This window comes from Symphodus melops (genome assembly GCF_947650265.1).
Source record: "Symphodus melops genome assembly, chromosome: 1".
Classification (NCBI taxonomy): domain Eukaryota; kingdom Metazoa; phylum Chordata; class Actinopteri; order Labriformes; family Labridae; genus Symphodus; species Symphodus melops.
In genome coordinates, this window is record NC_136691.1 from 14115847 (window position 1) to 14142812 (window position 26966).

Consider the following 26966-nt stretch of genomic DNA (forward strand, 5'->3'; position numbering starts at 1 on the left):
GTTAGGTGTAAATAGTTTGAAAGTCTTGGTGTTTAATATCAAGCAATGACACTATGAGAATACAAAAAAATACAGCAGACTGACTGTTTTTTCTTTTTGCTTCAGCAATTTGTCTGGAGGGCTGCAGTGAGAGTAACGGAAACTGCTCTAAACCTGGCGAGTGTGTGTAAGTATTCATAATTATGAAGTGTTGAAATGTTGGCTGATGAGTGTAGGACTATATGGAAACAGTGTAGGTTACATCCACATGGCAAAATTCCGTTTTGTTTATCTGAAATTTGTTTTAACTTTCAAGTTGGTAATAGCATTATAAACTATTTCTCCACTAAAGCATGTGTAGGCCCTAATTTAACATTTTGGAACAGAGTATTTAATGTTTTGCAGATGAACAGAGACATGTCTCACATTTTTATAAAGGCTGAAGTTCACTTATTCAAGAAATGTTCATGAACTTTTCTCTCATGTTTACATATACATCACTCACTGACTTCTCTGCTTCCCATGTTCTTTTCCTGTCATTACCCTGTCTCAACCACTCACAAGCCAGACTATCTCTCTCACTCACATACATACACACACACACACACACACACACGTTGTGAGAAATGTCTCCTGAATCCTATTTTGCCCTCTTTTTTTGGACCCAAATCCATGATCCATGATTCCCACCGCGAAAACTGACCCAAATTGAGGTTAAACCCTTCAGATACTCTATGCCATATAGCTGCACTCATGCCTTTGCTCACACGGCAGAATATGTTGCAACCTTAAAAGTACATCTTAAGTCCTACAATCTCACAGGCTGCAAGGTTTCTGCAAACTGCAATAAGAAATACATATTCATGGGAAACGAGGAAAAAATGCTTTCCCTTTTGGCTGGATGCCAGATATTTTTAAAGCAATATTTCACCTTAGCATTACTTATTCTCAATGTGTTCATATACACATTTTAAGCTTACAGTATATAGGCTGGCTGCTTATCCTGTAATGTATTCATATTGTTAGCGATGTACACAATATTGCTAGTATTCTCTGTAGTAATACAGAAAAGTAGTGTCTAACTGTGAAATGATGTAAAAACCCTGAGAATAGTAAGCCATGCTGGTGTGTAGGCCTACTTTCACTTAAAGCACTGATGGGAGGGGGGGGGGATTGTTTTAATTGAACCTTTTTTGTAATAAATTTAATATGAGAATTTAAGGATTTTTTTTACAACTTTGCACTGCTTATAATCTTTTGTTACATGATTGATGGCCAGTTTTGTAATGTAAGCTCCAGTTAATTCGTGACAGGGTCGTAATGCATGGACATCTGCACTAATTTAAACACAGTCTACCAAATGAATGTTTAACAGTGGCTGTTTTCAGGTGTGTTAGTCATAGCAATTATAAGATCTACAATTTGAGGATTAAAAGATTAATTAAAGGATTCATTTTGTCATTTTTCAGATGCAGAGACGGCTGGCAGGGCACATTTTGCGACGAGTGTAAGAAGTACCCGGCCTGTAAGCACGGCACCTGCCAGCTGCCGTGGCAGTGTAACTGTCAAGAGGGCTGGGGAGGCCTATTATGTGACCAAGGTACACCCGACAACTCAGACCACTGCTGCTGCTCCTTTTAAAAATATCATCTCATATTACCTACACACTGTTTTCATTTGGATCAACTCAAAAGCATTAGTAAATTAGGTTTCCTCTGAAGCTAGCTAGTTAGCATTTTCCCTCCTGCTGGCTTGCTGTAAACAAACAATCTTCTCTTTCCTCCAGACCTGAACTTCTGCACCCATCATCGGCCCTGTGTGAATGGTGCCACATGTATGAACACAGGACAGGGAAGCTATACGTGTACATGCCTGCCTGGTTTCACAGGGGTCAACTGTGAGCTGGAGATGCAGGAGTGTGACAGCAACCCCTGCAGGAACGGAGGGATATGCACAGTAAGCTGGAAATAGATGTATAAATAAAGTTTTAGCTAATTCCAAAGGATTTTATTACCTGAATAACTCTCCTTTACTTTTTCATTTTCTCAGAATCTGGAAAGTGGCTACACTTGCAAGTGTCCCCAAGGTTTCGAGGGCTCGCACTGCACCCAGCACAGCCTGCTGACATGCGCAGATTCCCCGTGCTTCCACAGCGGCAAATGCTGGGAGAAGGACAATGGCCGCAGCTACATGTGTGAGTGTCCCCGCGGATACACTGGACTCAACTGCGAGAAGAGGGTGGACAAGTGCACGTCGCTTCCCTGTTCTAATGGTACGGTCTTCCTCCCCTCCTTGACCCCCCTTTCTCTTTACTGAACTTCCCCTTGCCCCCCCACCCCCCTGAAATTCCTACAACTGGAAGCACTGTGGAACAACAGGAATCAGTGGGAACTTGGTGTCCATTGTCCTCCATGTAAACACTCGGCAGCTCCGAGCAGCAACTTGTAAATGTCGCCACAGCTTGCTTGTGGTTGTTGATGAAAGGGGACAAATATCCAGAGCAGCTCGATTTCTGTCTTCTTGTAAACATGGAGGGCTCTTAGGTTGAAAAACAATACACACTTCTGTGTTCAGATTGAGGTTTGTAAACCTAAGATGCCTCATGGAAAGGCTTAAGGATTGATTAAAGACTGATTTTGAAATGCCTGTCGTAATTGATGTTAATGCAAGACATGTTTGTTGATGATAACTGTCCTCTCCTCTCCTGCACCGTAGGTGGTCTCTGTCTCATCCACGGAGGTGTGCGTGTGTGTAGCTGCCGTGCGGGATTCACCGGCCAGCGCTGTGAAATCAACATCAACGAGTGTGCCGGAAACCCCTGCCTCAATGGAGGCACCTGCCAAGACCGGATCAATGACTACACCTGCGTCTGTCCTGCAGGTTTCGGTGGACGCAACTGTGACCGAGTCTTGGACGAATGCTCCCTTCGGCCCTGCCTAAATGGGGGTGCCTGCACTGGAGGAGGTGGACCAGGGAAACCTCCAGCATCCTGTGTCTGTGCATCAGGCTTCACCGGGCCTCGCTGTGAGTTCTTCGCTGCTGTCACCTCTCCTGTGACCCATGGAGAGATCCAAGATGGCTTCCAGTGGGCAGCAGTTTCTCTGGCTATAGGGCTGGTTGCTCTCCTGGTTCTGTTGTGCATGGTGGCCCTGGCGTTGAGACACATCCACAGGCAGGCCCAAAGAGAGCGGAGAGACACAGAGACTATGAACAACATGTCTAACATGCAGAAAGATAACTTAATCCCAGAGGCCCAGCTAAAAAACACCAACCAGAAAATTGGCCTGGAGGTGGACTGCGATAAGGAGAAATCGAACTTTATCCACAAAAACTATCACTTGGACTCTTACAGCTCTAAATCGAAGGAGTTCAAGGATGAAAAGTCACAAGAGGATAAAAGTCTAATTTATGACAAATGTTTAGAAGATAAAATGCCTTTGAGTAGAATGTACAGGTAAGAAACTATTTTCAGTCTGCTCATGTTATAGAATACTGTTGAAAGCATGTGATAATGTGTTAAAGCAGTGGCTTTTTTATTCTTTGTGTGCATGTTTTAAACCCTGCTGAGTACTAAGGACTATTAACGACTATTCTCCCTCACATACGGTTGTTTTTTTCCAAACCAGCAACTTTTATTTTTCCACATTCTTCATTTACACACAGTTTACATACATCTGACATTCATATCTTTCGGCTGCCTCACTATATAAATGCTTGTCTAATGCAAAGCTCCGACATGTGCTTCTAGTTTGTGTTAACACAGAGTGTGATTTGTGTTTTGCAGTGAAAAGCCAGAGTGCAGGATATCAACGATATGTTCCTCAAGAGACTCCATGTACCAGTCGGTATTTGTTATAGCAGAGGAGAGGAGGGAGTGCGTCATAGCAACAGAGGTAAGCAAAAAAAAATAAAAAATCACATCTTCATCGAAAGCATTTTAATGTCTCCCTTTAAAATGCATCCCAAAGGAAGAATCCCTCATTAATAAAACAACATTTCTAACGCGAGGGATGATGCTTTTTGTAGGAAGTCTGTATTATAGTATGCATTCTTAACCTTGTGGACATGTTCAGTAAATTACAGTGGCTATTCTTTATCTTGGCCATATGATGACCCAAAGTCCAAACGTATACTGATTCCTCACACATGTTTGGCTCTGCTTGGTCTCAAAGGTGCTATGTGTTACCGCTGTGGCACTTAGTGGAATTTTTAAGGTGTACAGTTCCAAGAAAAATATATTGTTGATATTGGAGCGTGTGACCTCTATCAGTTCAAAAAGCGCTGTGAAAACACAAGGGAATGTCAGCTTTGGGGTTATTTCGGGGGATTTCATTTTGAAGGACTCCTACTACAATTACAACTTTCTTCTCCTTTTTTTTTTCTCCCCCACAGGTATAAACCGTAAGGGGTTGTAAAACCGAAGGAACAAGGGAAGGAAAAAAAGACACAATCGAGGCAGAATTGAATATTCTGGATTGTTTACAAATGCTGAGAAGAGACTGGAGATTGTTTGAGATGTCCACTGCTGCTCTGGAACACTTGAGAACTGGAAAAAAAAAACTAAACTAAAGAACAGAACTGAGAAACTTTATGTTGACCGAGTGTTTGTATGCAAAACATGTACAGTGAAGGACCTCTCTCAGTTGTGAAGCAGACTGGCGGATAGACTGACTGCAGATATTAACTTATAATATTGGACAGTAGAAGAAGGTGAAGGTGGATCTTTGCCCCTCGAGTCTGACCCGGCCTTGTGTGATAATCATGAAGACTTTTACAGCCAACCAATCAGTAAAAAAGGTGCCTAAGATTCGACTCCGTACCCTCCATACGCACTCCTGCCATTCTTTGCCTCCTGCTATGCAAGACTCAGGGTCGAGACGAGTGAACTCACCCACTGTTACAATCCGAACACTAAGATTAATGAATGTCTGAAGCTAATCTTCAACTGTCAATCACGTGAAAATGACTGGTTGGCCTTTTTTTTTTTTTTTTTTTTTTCATGCAACGGTGAAGATTGTATGCAGCCCAAATTCACTAGAAGCCTTAAAAAAAGAGAGGGTTTGACTGCTCAATGTGTGCCCTTGTTTGTTCCTTGGATCATTTGCACTACAACAACAAAATGGGGGGGGGATACTTTTCAATCAACAGGGAATCGAAGAGAAACCCACAGGAGCGCAATAGTCAGTGCTGTGCCAGCAAGATCCAAGAAAAAGTTTGCATAGAAGTGTTATTTTATGCAACCTGCCTGAGAAAAACAAAGAGACTAAAATAACACGGAGAAAGACTGTCACACCACTGCCTGCCTATAATACATTTCAAAACTACAGAACCAATAATGTAATTTTTTAAATGATTATTTCCAGAGTTTAATTTAAATATGACACACTGCTCTTTATATGTTTTTTTAATATTATTTTGTATATAATGCATATTTATAAGGACCAAACTTCTGAAGAATAAAACTTCCTTGAAAATTGTTTTAAATTTCATGTCAGTGAATGGAAAAAGGAATATTTTTGAGGTGTTTTTAAATAAGGAAATTGACAACAAATGATCAAATGTGTCGTTTATTTATTTATGTTTTAATCCAGGGTTTAAATTCCTCCTTTCTTCTTTTGAATCCCTGCATTGCCGAGCTGGACTCAAAATGTGAGCCTGTTAATGAATATGAAATCCAGCTTCTCTGCTGCATTCAAACATCATATTTAATGTTGGAGACATGAAGTCGATACATGAAGCACCTCTTGACTGTGGCATCACTACTTCTAGTAATTTCTGGAAACGCCTCTGGCTCACCCACCCTTCGCTCTCTCTCCAGCCCTAAATTGGCTTGAAATTCAAATCCGTTTCCAGGGATACCACCCCCTCAAGCTGGAAATGGCGAAACAAAGCCAGGCACAGGGCAAAGGGGAACGCCCCCCACCCTTCATAATACACACACACACACACACACACACACAAATATACACACACTTAGAACCAATCAAACAGATGCTGTGGGGGTAGTGCAGAGTGAGTGTGCGGTGCCATAAAAACAGCAGCATATGCCAGGCCTATCGCCCCGTGTGCATGACACACAGTACACGGCCTCCTCCCATAAAAAAGCACTCGAGCACTTAAAGGCTCCCCAACTGCCTGCCTCCCCTTTAGGGTTAGAGGAGCAATTTTTCAAAGCTCCATTTTGCACTACCCGCTAACTGCAAACAAAGCTGGGCCCGGCACCGTCCGGAGGGGAGGGGAAACCAGATGGAGGCTGTGATTGTGAATGCACATAAATAAAAATATATCTCTGATTCAGAGATATTGACTTATCAGAGCAATTTCAGCATTCTTTTTGAGAAGCCGCTGATTTATTTGTCGTAAACTCTGCCCCTACTGGTGTGTCTGAAAATCCATTTTCGGAAAAGTGTCATCCTCATTATCATCCATTCTACAGAAATCCTGCGACAGTCAACACCCACTAATCAGAAGCAATCAACACTCAGTGAAGAGGATCTGAATGCTTTCGACTCACACTCGCCCAGTTAGCATGTTGAACTAGCAATGCTCATCAAAGCTAAGCTGTTTTGGTGGGGTGGGGGGGGGGGGACCATCATGCTTCATGGGACCTCATTAAAAGTCTTCATATACTCACACCCACAAGTACACAAACACTCTTGTTCGCACTTTTCACAGTGGCAAACACATGCTAACACTCTGCTCTCTGGCCTCTGAGCCTCCTAAACACAGCCACTTTTCATTGTGTTATAATCACAGCATCCTGTTTGTGACCCAGTGACATCACCCCCCCCCCCCCCCCCCCCCCCCCCCCCCCCCCCCCCCCCCACACACACACACACACACACACACACACACACACACCTCCCAACCCCACTTCTGATTAAAAAAAAAAGTGCAGATCATGCCGGCAGGGGCCAAGTGAGTTTCTCACGCATTGCTTTTCTTCAACCTGCACTCACTCCGCAGATAACTTGGGTTTTTCAGGAAACAACTTCAAAACAAGTGAGACAAACACGCTAATCAGCACTATTTATTCTGGTGACAGACGAGAGGAAACGTGTGATACAGATGCTGTGAATGGAGACGCAGGAAGCAGATTTGATTCATACTTTATCATATCTTAATGAGTGGAAGTGTGTATCTGCAAAACTCTGCGTATCTGCAAAACCTCTTTAATATCTACGTTTCTTTTCATAGCTGCTATGCTTTTTTTTTTTTTTACTCATTTACTCATTTTACTTGTTTTTATGCAGGCAGATCGATACATTATGAGACCATGTTCTGTAATGTTCTGTACTTAGCTTGTTGTGCTCTCATTAATTAACAGATGTCAGTAACAAACCCGTACACACAAAATGCCAAAATAGGACCCCAGAGGTGCACATTAGATTCAGTTTTAAAGCAACATAACTACAGTTTGCCTCTGTTGCTTTGGCATCCTTATAAAAACATTTCTCATGTTCAATTTTCAGAACATTTTTTTTTGTTTGTTTGTTTTTTTTAAATCAAATTATTCCCAGAATAAAAATCAACTCTAGGAGTCAGTTGTTCTTCTAAAACTCTCAACATCACCTTTGTGTTGACAGTAAGTGGCAGTGAAGCGATCATTTACAATACAGCTGTTTTCTGGAGTTAGGAATGCAGATGCATGCCTAAAATACACAGCATTCAAACAGGAGTGCACAGACCTCTAGACTGTAATGCTATAGCGCAACAAATATGGGAGTAAAATGAAGCCTTAAGCAAAAAATAAAGTTAGTGGTTGGAATAAGATCCTGATGTTCCAGTTTGTCTGCACATCTGTTAATGACTGAGACAATTTACCAAACACGAGCAGAGGCCATATCAAAGCACATGAAGGGCTTTCAACAGACTCTAACAATCAAAGGGACTGTCCTGTGTGCTTAAAACAGAATACTGACTTAATTTAAGGAGTAAAAATAGTCAACTGGAAATCAACAAAAGCTCTTTGGATCATAAAGACATACTGTTTTGTTCAAACTGTAGAAATAAAGGAGGGTTCTAATTGTTACTGTTTTTTCTGAAGTGTCGAACTTGTGAGGATTAAAAACGTCCATGGCACTTTTTTTTAACATGTAAAATGCCTTTATTTTGACAGTAAGGATATTTAGACATTAATTCAAGTCTTCTTAAGGTTTAAATTACCAATGGCTTAAAACAAAATCCCTTCTTATTGTTTAAAGATGGGGACATGGACTTTCTCTTGGTTCTCTTTAACTTCTCCTGTCATTGAAGAATCTGCTAAAGCCCCAGAGAAATCCTGTAAAAGAAACATGCAACCTTTACACGCAAAACTGGCATACGATTGTGTATTAAACCATAATAAAACAAGCATCCAAACCTACTAGGAGATATGTGTCATGGTTCTAAAGAGTTACACTTATGTGTATGTGTTGTGCTTGTTTACTTGCATGCTCTTAGGATCTTCTTTTTAGGAGCCAACAACCTGTCCCAGTAACCCAACCACAAGCGCCTGACCTTTAAAGAATGTTTATGTCACATTGCTTTTCAAATGTATTCTGAACGCAAAGACTAAAAGGCTACTATTTGACAAGTGAAACATAAAGCACTGCATTGGATTACAAGCTGTGCTTTTGGGAGCATGCGGCTAACAGATAGGCTTCAGCCTTTTGGAAGGGATGGGTATGCAAGGCCATGGAATGATGGGATGGATTATTGTGCAGGACACAGGTTTGGTTTAAGGCCTGGATTGTGCTTCGCTTTAGATTTGTGAAGAGCTGATACAGTTGTCTGGCAACTTATCAAGGAAGATAATGCCAGCTATTTATAGGTAATCCATCTATTGAGAACAGATGAGCCTCTGGTATTACAGTAGTCTATATCAGATCAAGTTTGACAGGTGGGCATTTTTGTGTACTTTGTCAAGTAGTTGGTTTATATTGTAATGGGTTGTGCACAATCTCAATCTGGATTGGTTGTCAAGTGTCTGCAGTATCTGCCCAGGCTAGGTCTGAGTGAAATGGATAAAACATGACTTGGGTGTTTATTCAACAAAGTGGGGAATAATACAAGTAAGATCTTTGCAGTCTGATGTGAGCCAATCAAATGAAGGTGGTCAGAACGACCCTTCCAGCTGAAAATGTCAACAACAAACTAAACTTTGATTGCACAATAAACAGGTACTCCGGCTGATGTTAATCTTTCTCATAAATATTGTGGTGATGAGGTCTTTTTTCAGCGACCTCTTCACATAGGGTGTCAAAGCCACCACTTGCCCTTTTGGTTCTTATAGTCACCCACAGGTCGTTCATCTAACTCACTGACTTATGTCCATATTGTATTCAGGTCCTGTTTCTCCGAAAGCCTTTTTATGTTGTTGTTTTTTATTAAAGTAACTTGTTTTACCTTTACTATGAGATATTTAATTTGAATAGAGAAGGCTGCAAGTCCCTATATGGGCCTCCCTCCTATAGACCACAAGTCTGATGCAACGTCTTGGTATGTTGCCTGTGGTGATTCTATTGCAGCTCTGAAATGCTATGGGAAGTTGCATCAGCCAGATCAAGTCTCCACAGTATGCAAATATTTTCAGAGATTGACAAGACAGGCGACCAATCATGCATCGAGTCAGCTGGACGGACAGTTAAACGGCCAATCGCGTCGAATGATTTAAGCACACGCGAGTTAATAACTTAACCAATAGCATAACAGGCTAGGTTGGAATTCCAGCCTTATTCGGCGCACCGAAATCAGATTGGATAATTCAAGATACACCGAGTGTGTCCTTAAATATGATTGGTTGAAAACACTACCATGGCCTCGCCTACCTGAGCTGGGTTGTATAAAACCCTGAGTCAAGCGTCGCCATGTTATCGTCGACGAAAAGCTGAAAACCAGGAGAAGATTGAACGCAAGGCTCCTGAAACAACATCGAAAACCAGACCTCGCTATAACTTTGTCAAACATCGACTCGTAGATTGACCGGCCGGCGAAGCAGCTGGCCGAAACGTTGTATTTAATTTTTTGTAACACTGCTTACCAGGCCGAAGCGGCTGCTATGGATTTTTAAGGCATAATGCGGCTCCTGTAATGCAATGGCAATGCATAATGCAAGGCGAAATCAAGTGCGAAACTCCATCTTCGCAACTGCAAAGCAGTTGGGCTCCTATACCGTCCGCGGTATACCTGCGAGCCAGCCGGTCCCGTTACTCCTGGACCGGAGGAAGCTAACTCTAGCTAGCTAATATAGCATCGAGCTAAATTCATCGATTCATCTTAACGTCATCAACTTAATCGATCAAAAAAAATGAAGCCTCAAGACATAGTCACAGGGAAGACTAGTATGTGGATCTTCGGGTACGGGTCCCTGGTGTGGAAGCCTGACTTCAAGTACAGGAGGAGCAAGGTCGGGTACATTCAAGGCTACAAGAGACGTTTCTGGCACGGAGACAACTTCCACCGCGGCAACGACGACTTGGTGAGACGTGTTTGTGTTTATTACTTTAAAAACATGAAGCTGCTTTGACTGTGTCGGCACAACAGTTGTGCGAAACTGTTTAGGCGTTGTCCATGACGTGACCCAATTTTCTCTCTCTCTCTCTGCAGCCCGGAAGAGTGGTGACGCTGATTGAAGATGATGACGTAAGTGGATAGCGGGGTTTCCTGTCGTTCATATTCTAGTGGCGGCCATTTTCCTCTGACGTCAAATTTGGGATGGTGCGGTTTATATGCTTGGATGCTATTTTTATTAGGTTGTCAGACATTTAGAAAAATTGTCAACTGCTTTTTCATTTGTTGTACATTGAAAAGAGACAATAAGAACAGTAGTACATTATCTTACAAAACGCAGTTTGCATTCAGCCACTTTGAAACTAACTTTAGAGGTGGCATGATGTCACAATTTGCTGCAATCTGATGGTAGCTAATGGATTAAAACCTGGATCATAGAAGTATAATAACGCATTAAAGCCATGCACCTGAAGCAAATTGTCAAAGGAAAATTGTTGCTATATACTCTTCCATCCTTGGGTAAGTTGTGATTAAACTTGCTGCGTATTAACTTGGTATGTTTTCCTTCTCAAAGGCGAGCACTTGGGGTGTGGCGTTCGAGGTGACAGGCTCTCAGGTGGAGGAGTCCCTTAAGTACCTTAATGTGCGTGAGACTGTCTGCGGCGGCTACAGCACCAAGATGGTCGATTTCTTCCCCGAGGGTGAGAATGAGCCTCCAGTTCAGGCGATGCTGTACATCGCCACGTCTGACAACCCCCTCTACCTGGGGCCAGCCAGCCCAGAGGAGATTGGTGTCCAGATCGCTGTGAGCAGAGGAAAGACCGGCCACAACCTGGAGTATCTGCTTCGTCTGGCAGAGTTCATGAGGAGCAAATGCCCACATGTGGAAGACCACCATCTGTTCTCCATCGAGGCAGCAGCACTGACCGTGGTGTCCTGTCTGTTAGCAGCCCAGTAGCTCGTACCCTTTGTGTCACTAGCTTTTAATCACAGATGACTACACTACACTTACAAATGCACACTACACTCGCAGGCTTTTCACCAGTCTAGTGTATCCATCACTGTTTAAGTTGTGGAATCCATTTTCACATTACCATCCAGTGTACTTGAATCCATTAAATACTGTTGAAGTGTGGAAAAAGGGATGCAAGAGTTTGTTTGTTCTGTTGCATGATATCATGTTTATCTACGTTTGTTCATGACTGTAAAGTTGTGACGTAGACAACACAAACTTTATATTATTTGCACAGTTTGAATTCCATCCACACATTTAAGACAATTGTTCAATCTAATTGCAACATGAACAAACAGATGAGATTTTTCTAAGTAAAAACCTGTTTAAAAATTCCTTCAAATTGTGTCAAATGCCAATAAAATGAACAAAGAAAAAAACAACCTGAAGTTTGTTTCTTAATTTCCTTGCAGTAACAAATGAAGTGGAAGCTCAAGTTTTCTGAAGTACAGAAATGCTAAAGTAAACATTTAGTAATTTAAAACTAGTCCAACACACTCAAAGGGATCTTTTGAAAGGCTTGTCTTGAAAATGAGATTCTTAACTAGCATTAACAAAACATACAATTAATATAAACTCTGCACTCTAATGTTTAACCATATAAGGTGAGACCCCAGATGATGCAGTAGATACTTTGAGAACCTGCGTAATGGAACTGGTCTCTGCAGTACACATTAACAGTGCAGCATGTATACAAACGCATCGGACACTCCCAAACGTTGGCCAGGGCAGCTTGTACTCTGGATGGGATTCAAGTCAAAGAATCTATCACAGAAGAGGCTTATATAAGTTTTGGCAGAGAACAAGCTGAGTCCTGGAAGTCCTGTGTTTACAGTCTGCTCTGCGGTCATGTCAGAGTGCACCAGGAACAACCGAGGACGCTCATCCAGATTTCTAACTGACCAACACCTAATCGCATGAAAAATGGATCTTGCGAATACAAGTGCACTGGAATTTTTTACGTAGTTCACCTTAGTTGTTGCCCATAAAGGTAGAAAGAGGGCGAACTCAGGCCATTCCAGTGAGGGAGGTAACTTGCTCTGTCAGTTACTATGGTAACCGAGTCTTGTAACCTTACCAGTCAGGAGCAGGTTTTCTTCAATAAAACCAGCTGATCTGGAACCCAAACCTCAATGTTTCCCACCTGAGGGTAAACCAACTCAGAGTTCAGGGTGAGACTGACAGTTTGATCAACCTTCTTTCTGAAACGGGTCACTGGTCTCACTGTAAACGCAATAGAAAGTGTAATAAAAACAATGAATGGAACTCAAATAAGCAGAAAAAACTGATTTGACTCTTTTATTTTCGGCTGGCTCCTTCAGTTATTAAAATGGAAGATGCATTTCTTCATATGTACATATAACCTATAAAAATAGAACAGGCAAACAAGGGGAAAGCCTGAGGACGATGTCGCCCTCACCATTATGTACATCAATATAGAACATCATATTTTAATCACACTATTAACACAGAAACAAACAAACCTAGAACAAATATAGTGCTCAACTCAGGACACTGATGCAAACTTGTTGTGTCTTCTTTCTAAAACATTGCTGACATCAAAGAGAACCACAGACTCCTCAACACGAGAAAACATCGGAAAAAATAAAAATGGTGTCAGTACTATTTTTTCTTTACACTGTTCAACAGGTGAAAACCCCCATTCACAATTATCATGAACTGCATCTTTTTCTTTTTTTTTTAAACACTAAAATAAATTAACCATACAAACAACCAAATGATTTGAGTGAATTTCATTCATTTTCTGTTAGCAGCATTGCTGTGTCATTTTGGAATAAATTCGTAACATCATCCATTCATTCATTCCTGAACAAAAAATATATATCATAAATTTCGTTTTCCCGTCAGTGCGGCAACAAATGTTCAAAACGCTAAGGCCTGCTATGTCGGTGTGGGAACTTACATCTTTCTTACAAAAATATGAGCTTTAGTAGAAAAGCTGTGGACATGTAGTTTGGTAAAGTTTGGGTCGGTAAGGTTCACATTATGCTCTGAGATGCTGATTCATCTAAAGGTATGCAGTGAGCATTTAATTTTTACACAACAATTAAATAACCCTAATGTACAATTAAGAGAATCAATAACACTCAATGACGGAAGACTTGGCTCAGTGCATTTGACAGAAACTTCTTTTCCTCTCTATCTTGGCCAACAAGGATTTCACAGCCCTTGAAGCTACGTGTTACTCCACGCCTTTTTTGTTGTTGTCCATCACTACTAGGTAGCATATCGAGAAAGTTTCCTGACATGGATAGAAAAGTCTCTCTTCCCCAAAAAAGCACTTGAAAATACTCGAGTCACAATGCAAGCAAAAATACTCGAGGCGGATTTCTGTCCGTAACTGAAAGTATCAATGAACCAGGAAATGTGCAGGCTGGTAGGGACTGTACCTTTAAGAGACTGTGTGGGTGGGTGTAGGTCTGAAGAGGGTCCTCCGAGGGACTGGGGACTTAAGAAGATACTTTACAGGGACCAGGGTCTAAATAAAGTCCCAGGAACTTTATTCCCCCACCCCCAATCCCTGCTAAGGGAGGAAGAGGGACTTCTTGATGGGATTGAAAAACAGTTATTCAGAAGACTCTTAAACACATCAGAAACATTTCCTTCACTTCATTAGACCCTGTTGAAAATGCAGACATGGGGCTCCTTAGACTAAAAGTCCCTGGTGCTCTTGGTGGTGGAAATGCAGCTTTAGTCACTGAACCAGCAGACACAGCATGGTCCTCATTGAAGAGGACTTTGTTTTTTTAAATGTTTGTTTTAGATGTAGTGTGTCTGTGGGGGTCACAGTGAGAGTAGGTCAGGTATCTGGTGTTCTGTGTGTGTGTGTGTGTGCGTCAGGTGTGTCATGAGTGCATTATCGAGCCCCAGGAGCAGCAGGCCCCTTGCCCTTCCTGACTGCGCCGTGGCTGCTGTGGTGGTGGAGGTGGTGGTGGCTGTGGGCCAGCTGTTTGTGGGGGCTCGGGGTGGAGGCGCCTCCTTTGGCCTGAGGGGAGGAGCTCCTGCTGGGGTTGAAGGCAGGGCTGGAACTAGACCGACCGAGGGAAGGCTGTAGAGGGCTGGAGGCAGAGAGGCCTGCTGGAAAAAGTAATGAAAACATGAAATGTTTGGTGTCCTTATTCATGACTACATGCTTTGTGTGTACAGTTTACAAATACAAAGTTTCAAAGTTAGTAATGCTATGCGCTAGTCTTGTCTAAAATTGTATCTTACAGCTGTTGCTAGGATACTTGTAAATGCAACATTCAATGCCCTCACCATTTTCTGCAGTACAATTTGTTTTTAATCTCAAAACAAAAACGTGAAACAAAACTACAACACTGGGTTAACTGTCCCTACAGAGCAGCATTTAAATAACATATCTATCTATTCCTTTCTCTGTCCTTTGTTCATGCTGTCTGTTATTTGAGCTGTTATAAATCCACTTTTGTATTAGAACTCAGTATGTTAAAGTTTCAGCTTTCTGTTTTGGCACTTATTTTAACATAAAAACCATTTTATAGAAACAGGAAATGAAACAACAGAATAAATGCGCCAATCCCTGTCAATTGGACTGAGACTTGGGAAGTTTACTGCCAACTACGCAATAAAATGTTATCAGGTATTTATTGGTTACTCTTTCTTTGGGTGTTTTTACAGCCTCTTTATTAAAAAAAATAAGAATCAGCTGTAAGCCAGAAAATGTATTTGAAATGCATCATGGGAAAATTGGGTCAGTTCTGTTCAATCAAAAATGTTTTGGGTGCAACTGAATCTATAAAATGATCGTCCTGTGTGAACTCAGCACATATTTGAATCAATGTTTTCCTTAATACATGAAAACATGGAGATGACAACTGAAAACCAGGCTGAGAATTTCTACTCAGTCAAGGATCTTACATTCCCTCACCTTTAGAAACACTGTAACCATAAGCAGCGTAGGCTGCTGCAGACGCAGCCGCTGCACCGGCCATGGCTCCGGCCATAGCTGCTGCACTGCCTGCCGTCGACTTGCGCCCTCGTCCTTTTCCACCAGACTTTGCCCCGCCTCCTGAGCCTTTAGGTCTCCCCCGACTCCGCCCAGACCGGCCTCTCCCGGGACTGACTGTATCGGAGGCTGACACACCTGAGGATGAAAGGCAAACATTACAAAAAAAGATGAGAAATGTTCCGATACTCATCTTGTCCAATTTCTAAAATTAAAATGGATTTTTAAAAATTAAGATGCATCTTTGTCATACAGACTTTTTACAGGTTCAGAAATCCAATGAGGCAGAAATCTGATGATTCATCCCTCATCATGGTCTGTAGAAAATATAAGCTCTTTTAAAAGTGTTCTCTCTTGTTTTGATTTCTTCTGTTTATTATTTTCAATGAGATTGTATTGTGTTTATCTGTGTCTTCTGTAAAGCACATTGGGTTTACATTTGTATGAAATGTGCTATACAAATAAAAGTGAATCATTGTCCTTCAGAGATGCTTCAATGGTATTTTCTGTCATTTTTTCCATCTATAATGGCCATAAGTACAGGTTTAAGCAACACGCATATTCAAAGCCAGTGTTTGCCTCGATGGTGCTTATGCTCCTGATCCATCCTGTACCCCAGGTCTCACCACTGGTCTTCATCATCTTTGCATGCTTCCATCTAAAACCTTGAGGTATGCAAACCCTTCTGAGGAGGAGATGAGCTTACCCTATCACGAAACACTCAGGCAAAGAGGAAAACTCCTCCATAAATCCCCTAACTCGTACCCTCCCTGTTTCTCCTAATCGCACTCTTCCTCCTTTTTTTCACCACTTGTCCAAATTTGCAGAGCGCTCCCTTTCTTCAGTCCTCCCAACCCTTCATTATAACATAATTCACAACTAAAAGGACCAACTTGCTGGGAGCCCTCTGGGTCTGTTCAGTGGAGTCATTAATAATCTCTCTGACAGGAGCCTCTTAGCATGGCGGCAACAATCCCTAAAGGGTTTCAATGAAGCGGCGTGCATACCTTATTGTAAAGCATTCAAAGTACAAATATACAGTGCAAGCCATATCAGCTATAGGTTCACTTCATATGTGGATCCAAGAGAACAGAACTTGCTAGAACATTATGGCTGGGACAAAATCAAAGCCTCATAAATCTAAAATATCACACACGAGGTACCAGACGACTTCTAATGGATGAATGCCTATTCAAACACAAGTCCTGATAGTGCAGAGAACTGACTGAACCAGCTTTATCAGCACACACAGAAGTCTGCTTTGCTTTTCAAACATCTTTCCAACATGATAAAGCTGCCTCGTGATGACCGGGGTCAGGTTTTATTTGGCACATTAGGGGCTTTTTAGAGGGAACATCAGCTTCACAGATAGCATGTACGCAAATGATCTGAAAATGTAGGAGGCATAAAATATGAACATGTTGAAAGTGTGCGTCATGCTACGTGTGAGAGGAGAAGAATGTCCATTTATCATTCAAGCAAGTTAAAGGTCACATATTACACTTTACTGTGGTTTTAACACACTCATGTGTCTCCGTCCTTCCATTTTTAAGACAAGTCCATCCTCTCCGTCGTTTATCTGCTCCACTTTTCAGAAAATGTGTGCACAAACAGGCTGTTTGGAGATTTCTCCTTCGTGACATCACAAAGGGGAGTAGCCCCTCCCCCAGGTGGGTGACACTCCCACAGCTAGGTGTTTGATCTGTCTTCTGAGTCTGCCTTCTCACCGTGAACAATAGGGCATGGTGCAAGAGAGCCCGAGTACCATCCCCTTCCAGAGAGGGGGCGTGGTCTAACATAGCTCATTTACATTTAAAGCTACAGACACAGAAACAGCCTGTTCTGAGCAGGGCTGGAATAGAAGGGTTTATAGGCAACTCCACAGACATGTTGTACTGTGTGGTGCTTTTAAACAGCAACAAGGCGATTCGACTACTTAAAAGGCTTTTTTAAATTCTCCTCTCACCGTTCATGTTGTCAGACACAGATCCGGACACAGACGAAGGGGAGTTGGTGGCTCGAGACTGAGGCGCGGAGGACACGAGATCGTCCACGATGACCAGCATGTCACTGCTGCTCTCGTCGGCATCGGCATCTGGGGGTAACGAACCGGGCTGCAACTCGCTGCTCAGTGAGATCTGACCATGCATGGGAGCACACACAGAAACACACACAGGCTAGAGGGTCAGCACCACAAGGGAACAAGGGAAACAGGCCAGCACAGCAAAAGGAAATATAAGAGGAAAGGTGCAAGAAGCAACAAGGAGAAGAAGAGAGGAAGGATTGAATATAAAAGAAAACGAAAGTGAGGAATAAAGGAAGTCAAGAAGGGAAGAAGGTATCAAGAGAGGAAAGCAGGAGTTATGGAGGGATGGAATAAAAAATAAATAGTATCACATGAAAAGTGGACTAAAGTATCGAAAGAACAGAGTAAATATGAACAGGAAACAGATTGACAATTTACACTTCAGTAATGCGGAAGCCATTACCATCTGTAACATAAGTAAGTAACAATCATATCCTTCTGTCTCAGCTTGCTTACACTTTCCCAATAAGACTTTAAATGTGTTTTTATTGTGTTTGTTTACCTCACTAAAAGGACTGGGCATGGCTGAGTCCATCTCGACACTGATGAAGGAGTCATCTCCGTCTGCAGACAGGTTGGAGTTGTCAGCTGACGGAGCATGAGAGATGACCAGGTTCACCTCTCTTTTCCTCTTGTTCTCAGACTCCTCGTTCTTCTTCTACAGAAAAGGGTGTAGTTCATGAACAGGTTCGCTTTCATACATTTTATGTCTTTGTCGCAGATGAGCCCTGCAGTGTGTGTGTGTGTGTGTGTGGGGGGGGGGGGGGGGGGGGGGGGGGGGGGGGGGGGGGGGGGCATGTCCGTCTGTCAAACACAAGTCCAGACTCAGATAACTCAACTCGTACAGGACAGATTGACATGAAATCTGGTAAGTATCCCCGGAGGATGATATCTAATGATCTTGGTGACCCCTTGACCTCACATCTAGCACCACTTTAATGTAAGACAAGGTATCTCAAACAAAAAGGTTGGATTTCATCAAATGTGCTTCCCTTCAAATCAATTTCCCTCGAGAACGCCCCCCCCCCCACCCAAATGTTTTCAGTGACACTCTGTCATGATGGTACAGATGAAAACTTTTTGTTTTTTAAATGCATAAACAGGAATAAGATTAAGACCGTCTTAGCGTTACCGTACCTTCTCTGCGTACTTCTCCCTCTTTCTCTTGCGCTCTTTCACCTTGCTGCTCTCCTCCTGCTGCCTCTTCTCCTCCTGTCTCTGACGCACTGCAGGACCAAACACGACTCATGTCTTCATTTCTGTCGCCCTCATAGAGCTCAAACCAAGTAAGACATGTGTAACTGTAGGCCTGTAGCACTCACATTTCTTCTCCAGCTCATCATCGTCCAACAACAGGCCGACCACCTCTTTGGGTTTGAGCGTGTCTGGTTTGAAGTTGCCTCCTGAGATGACCACCCTTTGGATCTAATCACACAAGAGCAGAGGAGCAAAAAAAGCAGCAATCAGCCGTGTTGTTAATTCACACTTTCTGTATAATTGCTCGTGTGCTTATTTATTTGTTTGTTATAGTGCAGGCTTATTAAAGTCTTTATGTCGTGACGGTCTTCGCCACATTAATCATTTGAACGTGTTTTCAGACCTCGCTCTTCTCCTTGGCCCGCTGCAGGATCCTCTCCTCGATGCTTCCCTGACAGATGAGCCGATACACGGTGACCTGCTTGGTCTGCCCGAGCCTGTGAGCTCTGTCCATGGCCTGCTGGTCCACTGTGGGGTTCCAGTCACTGTCATAGAAAATAACCTGGACGGAAGCAACAAAAACAACATCAAGTCATAAAAAAAAAAGAAAAGAAAAACAAGATATCAAGTGTTTAACCCGGCTTTATCTTTTCATTTTTTAATAACATGGCGTCATTTGGGTGATGCAAACACACCCTCTTTTTCTGAAGTTATCGAAACAAATTACAGGAATGTGAGCTGCCACCCTAACATGGCAGATGTTCTGCGTTAACACTCATGGACAAAGTCATTGTCAGAAAAGCGAACCTCACTTAAACAAGGCTTAAACAGGGGACACAGAGAGCCACCGCAGTTTGTCATCGAGGCTTGAACCGAGATCATTCCAAACGTTTGAGACATTCCCCTGACACTGCCGTGGAACAAGCTTTTACATTGCATCCTGGGAGATTTTTTTACAGTAGAGTGTGACTCACAGTGTCAGCAGCAGTCAGGTTAATGCCGAGCCCTCCGGCCCTCGTGCTCAGCAGAAAGACAAAGATATCCGTCCTATGGTGGGGGGGAGGGGACACACAGAATTTACAACTGTACAGTACAATTACTAAACCAAAGCACAAAACGAAGTTAAAATGTAATTTAAGAGTCCGGCCGGGCAGCAGTCATTGAATTTGACTTTTCTACAGTCTACTCCACTCCGTGAGGAGAGAGACATGAAACAGAATATGTATTTGATACCGATGGTAGAGTTCCCCGAAATAGAGTTGCTTCAATAAACCACAAACTCTCTCACCTACGCCCGCTACAACAAGAACCAGAGTATCACTGGCGCCTCAGAGCTTCTTACTAATGTGAACCAGAGAATGTGAACGGGAAGAGGAAATAAATATATACACACACACACATGCACATTTTTGGATCTGAACATGTAAGATTAAACTGTTCTCTTTATTGATGGAAATATAGGGGAAAAAAAGACAGATTTAGTGTGATTCGTTTCTTTCCCACACACACACACACACACACACACACACACACACACACACACACAGACACAGACACAGACACAGACACACACACACACACACACACACACACGAGATTGTATCTATGTGTACCCACCGGCTCTGGAAGTCCGCCACCATGTCTCTGCGCTCAGAAATCTTGGAGGATCCATCCAGACGCATGTAGGTGTGCTTACGATAAACCATGTACTCCTTGAGAGATGGGATAAAAGAATTCATTTAGTTTCATTTTTTTTCAACCCACATTCGTTTTGTTTCTGAGAGCTATACTTTTCCCAAGTCAAGGGGTTCAAGACAACAGAAAACAGACAATCGTTCCACTGTTAAAGCTTCTGAAACGTAAAGAACTGGACCCGGTGCTGCTTTAAAAAGGCAAGAAAAAGGTTTGAAAGTAAACAGATTTGTGCGGGCGAATCTCCCTGGATCACCTTTGCTACGGATTTTTAAAGTAAAAAAAACGAAACTTGTGTCATTCAAACTTCAAACACTGAAATCTCAAAGTGGATTAGCACATTCTTAAGTATGCGGTCATAATGAAGTCTTTCTCTAAGGAGCAGGAAAGCTTTGCAGCTCTACTTGTTGAGTTTCCAAAAGGTCGAGAAATACAAACGCAGGATGTAAGATTTTACTTTTTGATTGCAACTTTTTGCTCCAAAAGATCAAAATCCCACATTTCTTAAACACGATTTCTGGAGTTGAAACTTTAATCTGCGTCCACAGAGGCGCTGAGAAATGCAGAATTTGATATTCTATCCCCCCCAAATGTCTGCTTAGCTGTTCTGCAAAGACAGTGTGTTTGTGTGTGTGGGTGTGAGGTCTGCTAGGAGGGGGCACTGATGAAGTGACATGTTGATCCCCCCCCCACTTAGAACCTCCGACCTCTTCACTCAAACATGTCATTGCCCCCCCCCCCGCCGGACCCCAACCAACCAACCTACCCGTCCCAATCACTGCCACACATCACAAGTCACCTCTCACAATCATTACCAATGAAGGCAATGATTCCACACTATGTTTTCTGTGACCCTCCACCTCGAACCCCCCTGTCATGACACTGGGGGCCTCTTGCCCTCCTCTTTTTCGGAGCTCACTGGCTTCGTTCCCAGCAGCCCCATCTGCTCCGAGTGAACACTACATTAGGGACCATTAGCCCGCTTCTTGCCAAACTGCTGCTGACCCTGTTGGATTGAGCTTTGATAGCGTGCCAGCAGGATGTTGCAGATATTATTGCTCTTACAGAAAGCCTTACTCAGCCTTTCTAATCTCAAGAACTCATCTCCGCCTTAACTTTATTTCCTCATCGGAGAGTTTCCCAAAAACATCTAAGACCCCTCCGCCTTGGGATCCATCGGTTACAGTCTGCCATGATTAAATCTCTGCTGGGGACTTCTGGAAGATTAGTACAACACCAAACTCATAAACTTCTCAGATTTTCTTCTGGTAGTGAAAATCATGTATTTTTGATTGTGATATTGTGAAGTGTTTTGCAAATATCATAAATCAAGTCAAAGGGTCAGATTAAGCTGTAATCTGATGAAGCGCTAACGTGGTTCAACAAACAGTCAGTAGTTTGTCGTGCACATGAGTGCAGTTGATATGGAACATACGAAGTTGGAAGGATGTATGGGAAAAGAGAGGCGTGTGAATAGAGACATCTGTCGAGAAGCACGGTGAAAGATCCTCTTCTCTGTCAATTATCTCTACATCTGTTGCTTAAACTCAACCGATGCTTTAACCTTCACGGTTCACACTCGCAGAAAAAGCGAGGAGCGGCAGCCATGTTGTTCTCAAATTCCTGGAACATAAAAAAAATCCCACAAGTATATAAAAGAATAACAAAGCATTCTGAAGTACGTCTCAACAGTTTGCACTCATTGCTTTCTCATGTTTGGGAACTGAGAGTGCAAAAATTCTCACTCCGAAAAACCACAAAATGTGAAAAACATATGGTGCGCTGGCAAGGATAAATATGTAAGAATGCAATCAGTCAAGATTGCTTTCATTGTGACAGAAGGCTTGACATCATTATATTTCAACAACTTTGAAACTTTGATTGAAACCAAAGGATTGCGGCGAAACTGAGACTGGAAAAGTGATCAAAAGAAGCTCAAAATGAAAACATGAGATGTTTGATAAAGGGCCAAAAGCGATGTCACTGGAGTCCCATCAGTTTAGTTCCGGAGAGTGCCGCTTTGACAATGATAAAAACGCTGTGGAGTTAGACACACCCACCTACTCCACTTCTGCACACGGCGAGTTATTTCAGGCTACTTTAGCTGCTATTAGCTAGCGTGCTAAATTTAAAACCTTATGCTGCGTTTGAATTCATCTCAGAATTCAGAGTTGCCCGGTCTAATACGTCATCAGAAACGCACCCCCTGAAGTCGGAAGCTGAACCAGAACACTCGGCGAGAAAATTCCGTAGTCCGAGTTTTTGTGCATCAACCATAACCTTTAAGGTGTAAATGTAGTTTTTTTTAGCCGCTTGCTCCTCTTTTTGTGTGATTAAATCAATCACACTGACAGCATTGCACAAGTTCTATCTGTAGAAGATGTTGTAATGGTATTTTTTGACACAATCTATCACATACTGTTGTCATAGTCTGGTATTAGCAAATAAAACAAAGACACTCCTGGAGGTGTCCACAGTGATTTTTCCGACTTGTGTGTTGTCGTTCCCAACTCTGAGTACCGAGGGACTGTAACTGTAAAGCAGCATCAGAACAAGCTGTCGGCTGTCCAGTTGCATTGTGGGTAACCCAGGCCTAACATCCACTATAAGCCCCATAAAGTCCATTGCTTGACTTGCTCAATTGATTTTTCACCAGACTTAAATCTACCCGGCCAGTCAACTGTAAGATCTGCATCCAGGTTTAGATTGAATAATAATAATAGTTTGTATTCTTTGATAAAACTCCACTGTGGGCATTCCATCAATTAGTGTAATCGAAGCCGCAGACTAACAGTACAGTAAAGTGCCCTCGAAGCAGCCACAGACACTCGACTCAAACAGAGGGCAGTGACTTGGCGGTCCACTATCGGACGCTGCCAGAGAAAGCCAACCATGTTATTTTTCTTCAGGCCACCCGGATTTTTGCAATCCATCACCCAGCGAAGTGATGTCACCAGGAGAACGGGCAGCCGACCGGCGACGAAAACAATGCCGCTAATGAGAGAGATTAGCATCAGCCTCTCTTTCAATCCTTCTCTTAGTCATAGTCGCATGTTAAGGAAATCAACTCCATCTGCAGATTTTTTTTTTTTGTATCCCCAACCAGCGAGAAAGATGATACAGTCCAAGAAAACTGAAGCCAGATTGGGTGAATATATGATTTCATTCTTGGATCTCTTCAAGCCATTTTAAGAGGATGTGCTGTCACTGACTCCCATCACTGTATGATGAGGTCACTTACTGTAAAACGGGAGGGCTGTAATTTGGCTGTAATAGGTCTGGAAACCAAAGCTTTGGAAGGATGAATGCAGGTGGAGACAAGTCAGTGAGAAAGCCTTTAAATCAAACTGACTCTCCAGCATTGTCTAAGCAATCCCTCCACTTTTCCAGACGCACAGGAAGACCGGTCCTTAACCACCTGGGCTGGGTCCATGTGCCATCAAGAGATCGGACTGTGGAAACAGCTCCACACCGTGTGAATGGGGAAGGAATTCCCGATGACATCATGCCAAATGCTTTCAGCTCCGCCGCGACAACATATACGGAGTCAACAATGGAGCACTGCACTGAGGCTGTGGACACAAAATCGCCCACAGAGAGTTAGGATGAACAGAATTCGCAGATAACTCAAACTCTGACTTTCAGACAGATTCAGCTGAGTTGTATGTTCTGGTTCTTAAGCATGGCAATAAAAGGCCTTGTTCATGAGTGATTGAAACGCCATGAAGACATATCATTGTTGAATCTGTGCCCATCAAAGCACTGCAGAGCACTTACTGTATCCCGTGTCGATGAAAGTTAGAGCCGCCATAAATCTATATGGCGTTTCCCTTTTTTCTGGCTTTGTGTTATCTTTCCTAATGTGATCCCATCTTTTTTTTTTTTTTTTTTTTTGGCTCCAGTCTGTCTCCTATTAGCTTTGTCTTCCAGTTTTAAGAAGAATTTCTAGTTTCTTGCAATCCAAAATGATGGTGCCACTCCCTCTCCCCTCCTTGTTCGTAGTCCTCCCTCCCATCTGGCTGCCTCCCCTGCAGATGAGACCCCACTAATTAGACCTGACCTGTTAATTAGCCGTCTAATGATTGCACAAACGAGGGACAGGAAGGACGATTACAGGCGCGCCATACTTCTCCAGTCTTTCCAGTATAACAACCGGGGTGGAACAACACCGGTACATGTGCAAACTGAAGGTGTTTGTGAAAGGTGTCTCTACTTGACACTTGACATCCTCCTATAAAAATGGATCTTCGGTTAGAGCATAAATAAAACCAATTTTCCAAAATCTGTGGTTTACGTATTCAATCCGATCTGCTGTCTGCGTATCGGTGTGTGTTCATACCTCCAGCAGGTCTATCATGCGCGTCATCTGGGAGTAGATGAGGACCCTGTGTCCCTGGTTCTTCAGCCGACTCAACAGGATATCCAAGGTGTGAAGCTTGCCGCTCTCTGTGATCAGGCTCTCCTTGTCTGGAAGAGAGAAAGAAAAACAGGCCACAACTCAGACTAGACTGGATAGGTGTTGTTGTTGGTTTTTTCTTTTTTCTTTTTTGCATAACCGTCATCTCAAGCAAGTTTAGAGCTGCTGTGAGTAACTTTCATTGTTGTGTTTAACTTGGAAATGCCCTGTGGATAAAGTAAGCTCGTCTGCATTTGCTGAACTCGCCCTGTTTGTTGTGATTTGTGTTTTCTGAAATGGAGAGAAAAAAAAAAAGAAAAAAAAAAGGGACACATCCAGCTTCTTTTTCTCACTGTCAAATGTATCGCCAGCAGTTTAAGAAAGATGCTGTGAATCATCTGACACTTCTGTGACGACAGCAGTAACAGGCATTAAAATATACGGGGGCGTTTTTGTTTTTTTTTCCCCATGAAAAGAAATCTGTGACGACAGCTCGTCATTTTTGTGCGTTCGTTTCAAACATTTATCGTCTGGGACATTTGTTCCGTGGCAGCACACAACAAAGCAGCCTAATCAATTCAGATGTTATGAACTCTTTCTAATCAATACAAGAAGTCCTGAAGAGTGGATTTTTTCAGGATAAAGATCCTTTTCACCAGGGGGGGGATCAGCCAGCAGATCAATGTGTCCCTGATCTGCCGATTGTTTAAATAAAGCGTGTGCCCTCATTGACAGGACTGATAATGAAAGCCGAGAGAGCGAGAAAAGGGAAACAAAAAAAGAAAGAGAAGGAGAGAGAGAGGGGACGAGAATGAATGAGAAATGGAGAGAAATGGGCGATGTGTAATACATTTCAGACAAACGGCAAAAAAGGAGGGACAGGCCAAGCAGTTGGTCTTCCAAAACCACATGGAGTGTTCTTTAAAGCAGGAATGATTGACCACAGCCTGGGTCTGCTGTCCCTCACTGCCAGCTGATGAGGAATTAACGTCATGCAGCACAATGGAAGCCATCGACCCACCGACAGGCACACTATGGTGTTTGAGTGAGGGGTCGTGACCCGGGGTGTGGAGAACCTAAGGCCAGGTCCAGGGTCAGGGGACAGGGTCGGGCCAGGGTTACCAAGAGAGTCCCTATGGGAGAGTCAGGCTTGGTCCGTCTTTATCAAGAGTTAGACACTTGTTCCCAAGTCCTTTTGTACAGTGAAAACACGAGAATATAAATATTTCTATTTCTAATTTCCTTGCTTTGTCGATGAAAAAAAAAAAGTGTTTAAATGACGTTCCATTTATCCCAAAACACACCAGGTCAGAGATTTCAAACCGAAGCTCTGAAAAACAAGTCTGCCACATGACTTCATTCAAAGCCCTGATACGTACTCTTAACAAACAATCAAAGGCACTCAAATTACTATTATAACAAATAAACTATTCTTGACGATCTAACAGGATTCACAAAAACTGGATCCTTCCAAAAGGGAGCCAGAAGCATTCCATGCTAATGTGTACTAAGGCTGAACCCTGACCCGTGACCCCAGTATAGCCACCCCAAAAAGGTCAGGCCCTGTAGAGGTGTTAAAGAGGAACTAATAGAACAGATGAACGGAGGGAAAAACACTCTGGGGAGGTTTTTTTTTGGAGGGCCTCACCTTTAGGTCAGCGTGGAGTGGGGTCAGTCTGTGGCACACATTCAGTGTTGGTCACACAGTCAGGGGAGCTACTGGTCAAGTGTCGACAGGAGGAGGAGGCTTGAATCAAAGTTGTGTTCACGCTTTCATTTACAAACCTTCCCGTCTCCAGACAGCTGGTAGATTGAGGCAAACATTTTTCATTTGAGTTCTAAAATATAAAAGGAGTTGAGATTGGGACTGGGTACAAGGAAAAATGAGGGTACAAGAGAGGAGGATAATAAGGAATATGGGAGGGACAAAAGCTGGCTATAGGGACATATCGTCACATATCGTCACTGTGACTTGTGTCTCACGGGTTTGTTTATCCCGGGTGCCAAATATTAGAGGGGGAAAAAAATACACGAATCCTTTACAGCAAATCACAACCATTAAACCCTGCAGCAAATCTAATTCAACTGTAGATTAACTTTAGGAAATGAGTTGTTCAATAATATT

The 26966-nt window shown here is 42.7% G+C and overlaps 3 protein-coding genes across 8 annotated transcripts in view; 2 read left to right on the plus strand and 1 right to left on the minus strand.

Annotated features, from left to right (window-relative positions):
* Window positions 1-26966, plus strand: part of dll4 (delta-like 4) — a 250962-nt gene that overhangs the window by 3997 nt on the left and 219999 nt on the right. Inside the window, exons 5-11 of one of the 2 annotated variants that reach the window (XM_079367742.1) lie at window positions 106-166; window positions 1449-1579; window positions 1766-1935; window positions 2029-2251; window positions 2695-3433; window positions 3764-3872; window positions 4372-5457. In XM_079367742.1, coding sequence (XP_079223868.1) covers window positions 106-166; window positions 1449-1579; window positions 1766-1935; window positions 2029-2251; window positions 2695-3433; window positions 3764-3872; window positions 4372-4377 — 1439 coding nt within the window. In that variant the 3' untranslated portion in view covers window positions 4378-5457. Of the gene's footprint in view, window positions 1-105; window positions 167-1448; window positions 1580-1765; window positions 1936-2028; window positions 2252-2694; window positions 3434-3763; window positions 3876-4371; window positions 5458-26966 lie in introns of those variants that run through there. The other variant, XM_079367743.1, reaches the window with a different exon arrangement.
* On the plus strand, window positions 9789-11865 carry chac1 (ChaC, cation transport regulator homolog 1 (E. coli)). The gene is made up of 3 exons (XM_079341692.1): window positions 9789-10438; window positions 10567-10602; window positions 11045-11865. Exons 1-3 carry the CDS (start codon window positions 10268-10270, stop codon window positions 11426-11428), a joined length of 591 nt encoding a protein of 196 aa, XP_079197818.1. The 5' UTR covers window positions 9789-10267; the 3' UTR covers window positions 11429-11865.
* Window positions 12768-26966, minus strand: part of ino80 (INO80 complex ATPase subunit) — a 36919-nt gene continuing 22720 nt past the window's right edge. For 3 of the 5 annotated variants that reach the window (XM_079367579.1, XM_079367576.1, XM_079367577.1), the window contains exons 28-37: window positions 24785-24912; window positions 20371-20465; window positions 19728-19800; window positions 19157-19315; window positions 18879-18981; window positions 18694-18782; window positions 18059-18214; window positions 17437-17608; window positions 15393-15608; window positions 12768-14581 (exon numbers count right to left, since the gene is read on the minus strand). In XM_079367579.1, coding sequence (XP_079223705.1) covers window positions 14361-14581; window positions 15393-15608; window positions 17437-17608; window positions 18059-18214; window positions 18694-18782; window positions 18879-18981; window positions 19157-19315; window positions 19728-19800; window positions 20371-20465; window positions 24785-24912 — 1412 coding nt within the window. In that variant the 3' untranslated portion in view covers window positions 12768-14360. The remainder of the gene's footprint in view (window positions 14582-15392; window positions 15609-17436; window positions 17609-18058; window positions 18215-18693; window positions 18783-18878; window positions 18982-19156; window positions 19316-19727; window positions 19801-20370; window positions 20466-24784; window positions 24913-26966) is intronic. The other 2 variants (XM_079367580.1, XM_079367578.1) reach the window with 1 other exon arrangement.

What these genes read in the sequence shown, in the direction of transcription:
- chac1 (XM_079341692.1), top strand. Translation starts at nt 10,268, where the DNA reads ATGAAGCCTCAAGACATAGTCACAGGGAAGACTAGTATGTGGATCTTC. An exon ending in ACCGCGGCAACGACGACTTG is followed by an intron (nt 10,439 to 10,566) that starts GTGAGACGTGTT and finishes CTCTCTCTGCAG; the next exon opens with CCCGGAAGAGTGGTGACGCT. An exon ending in CGCTGATTGAAGATGATGAC is followed by an intron (nt 10,603 to 11,044) that starts GTAAGTGGATAG and finishes TCCTTCTCAAAG; the next exon opens with GCGAGCACTTGGGGTGTGGC.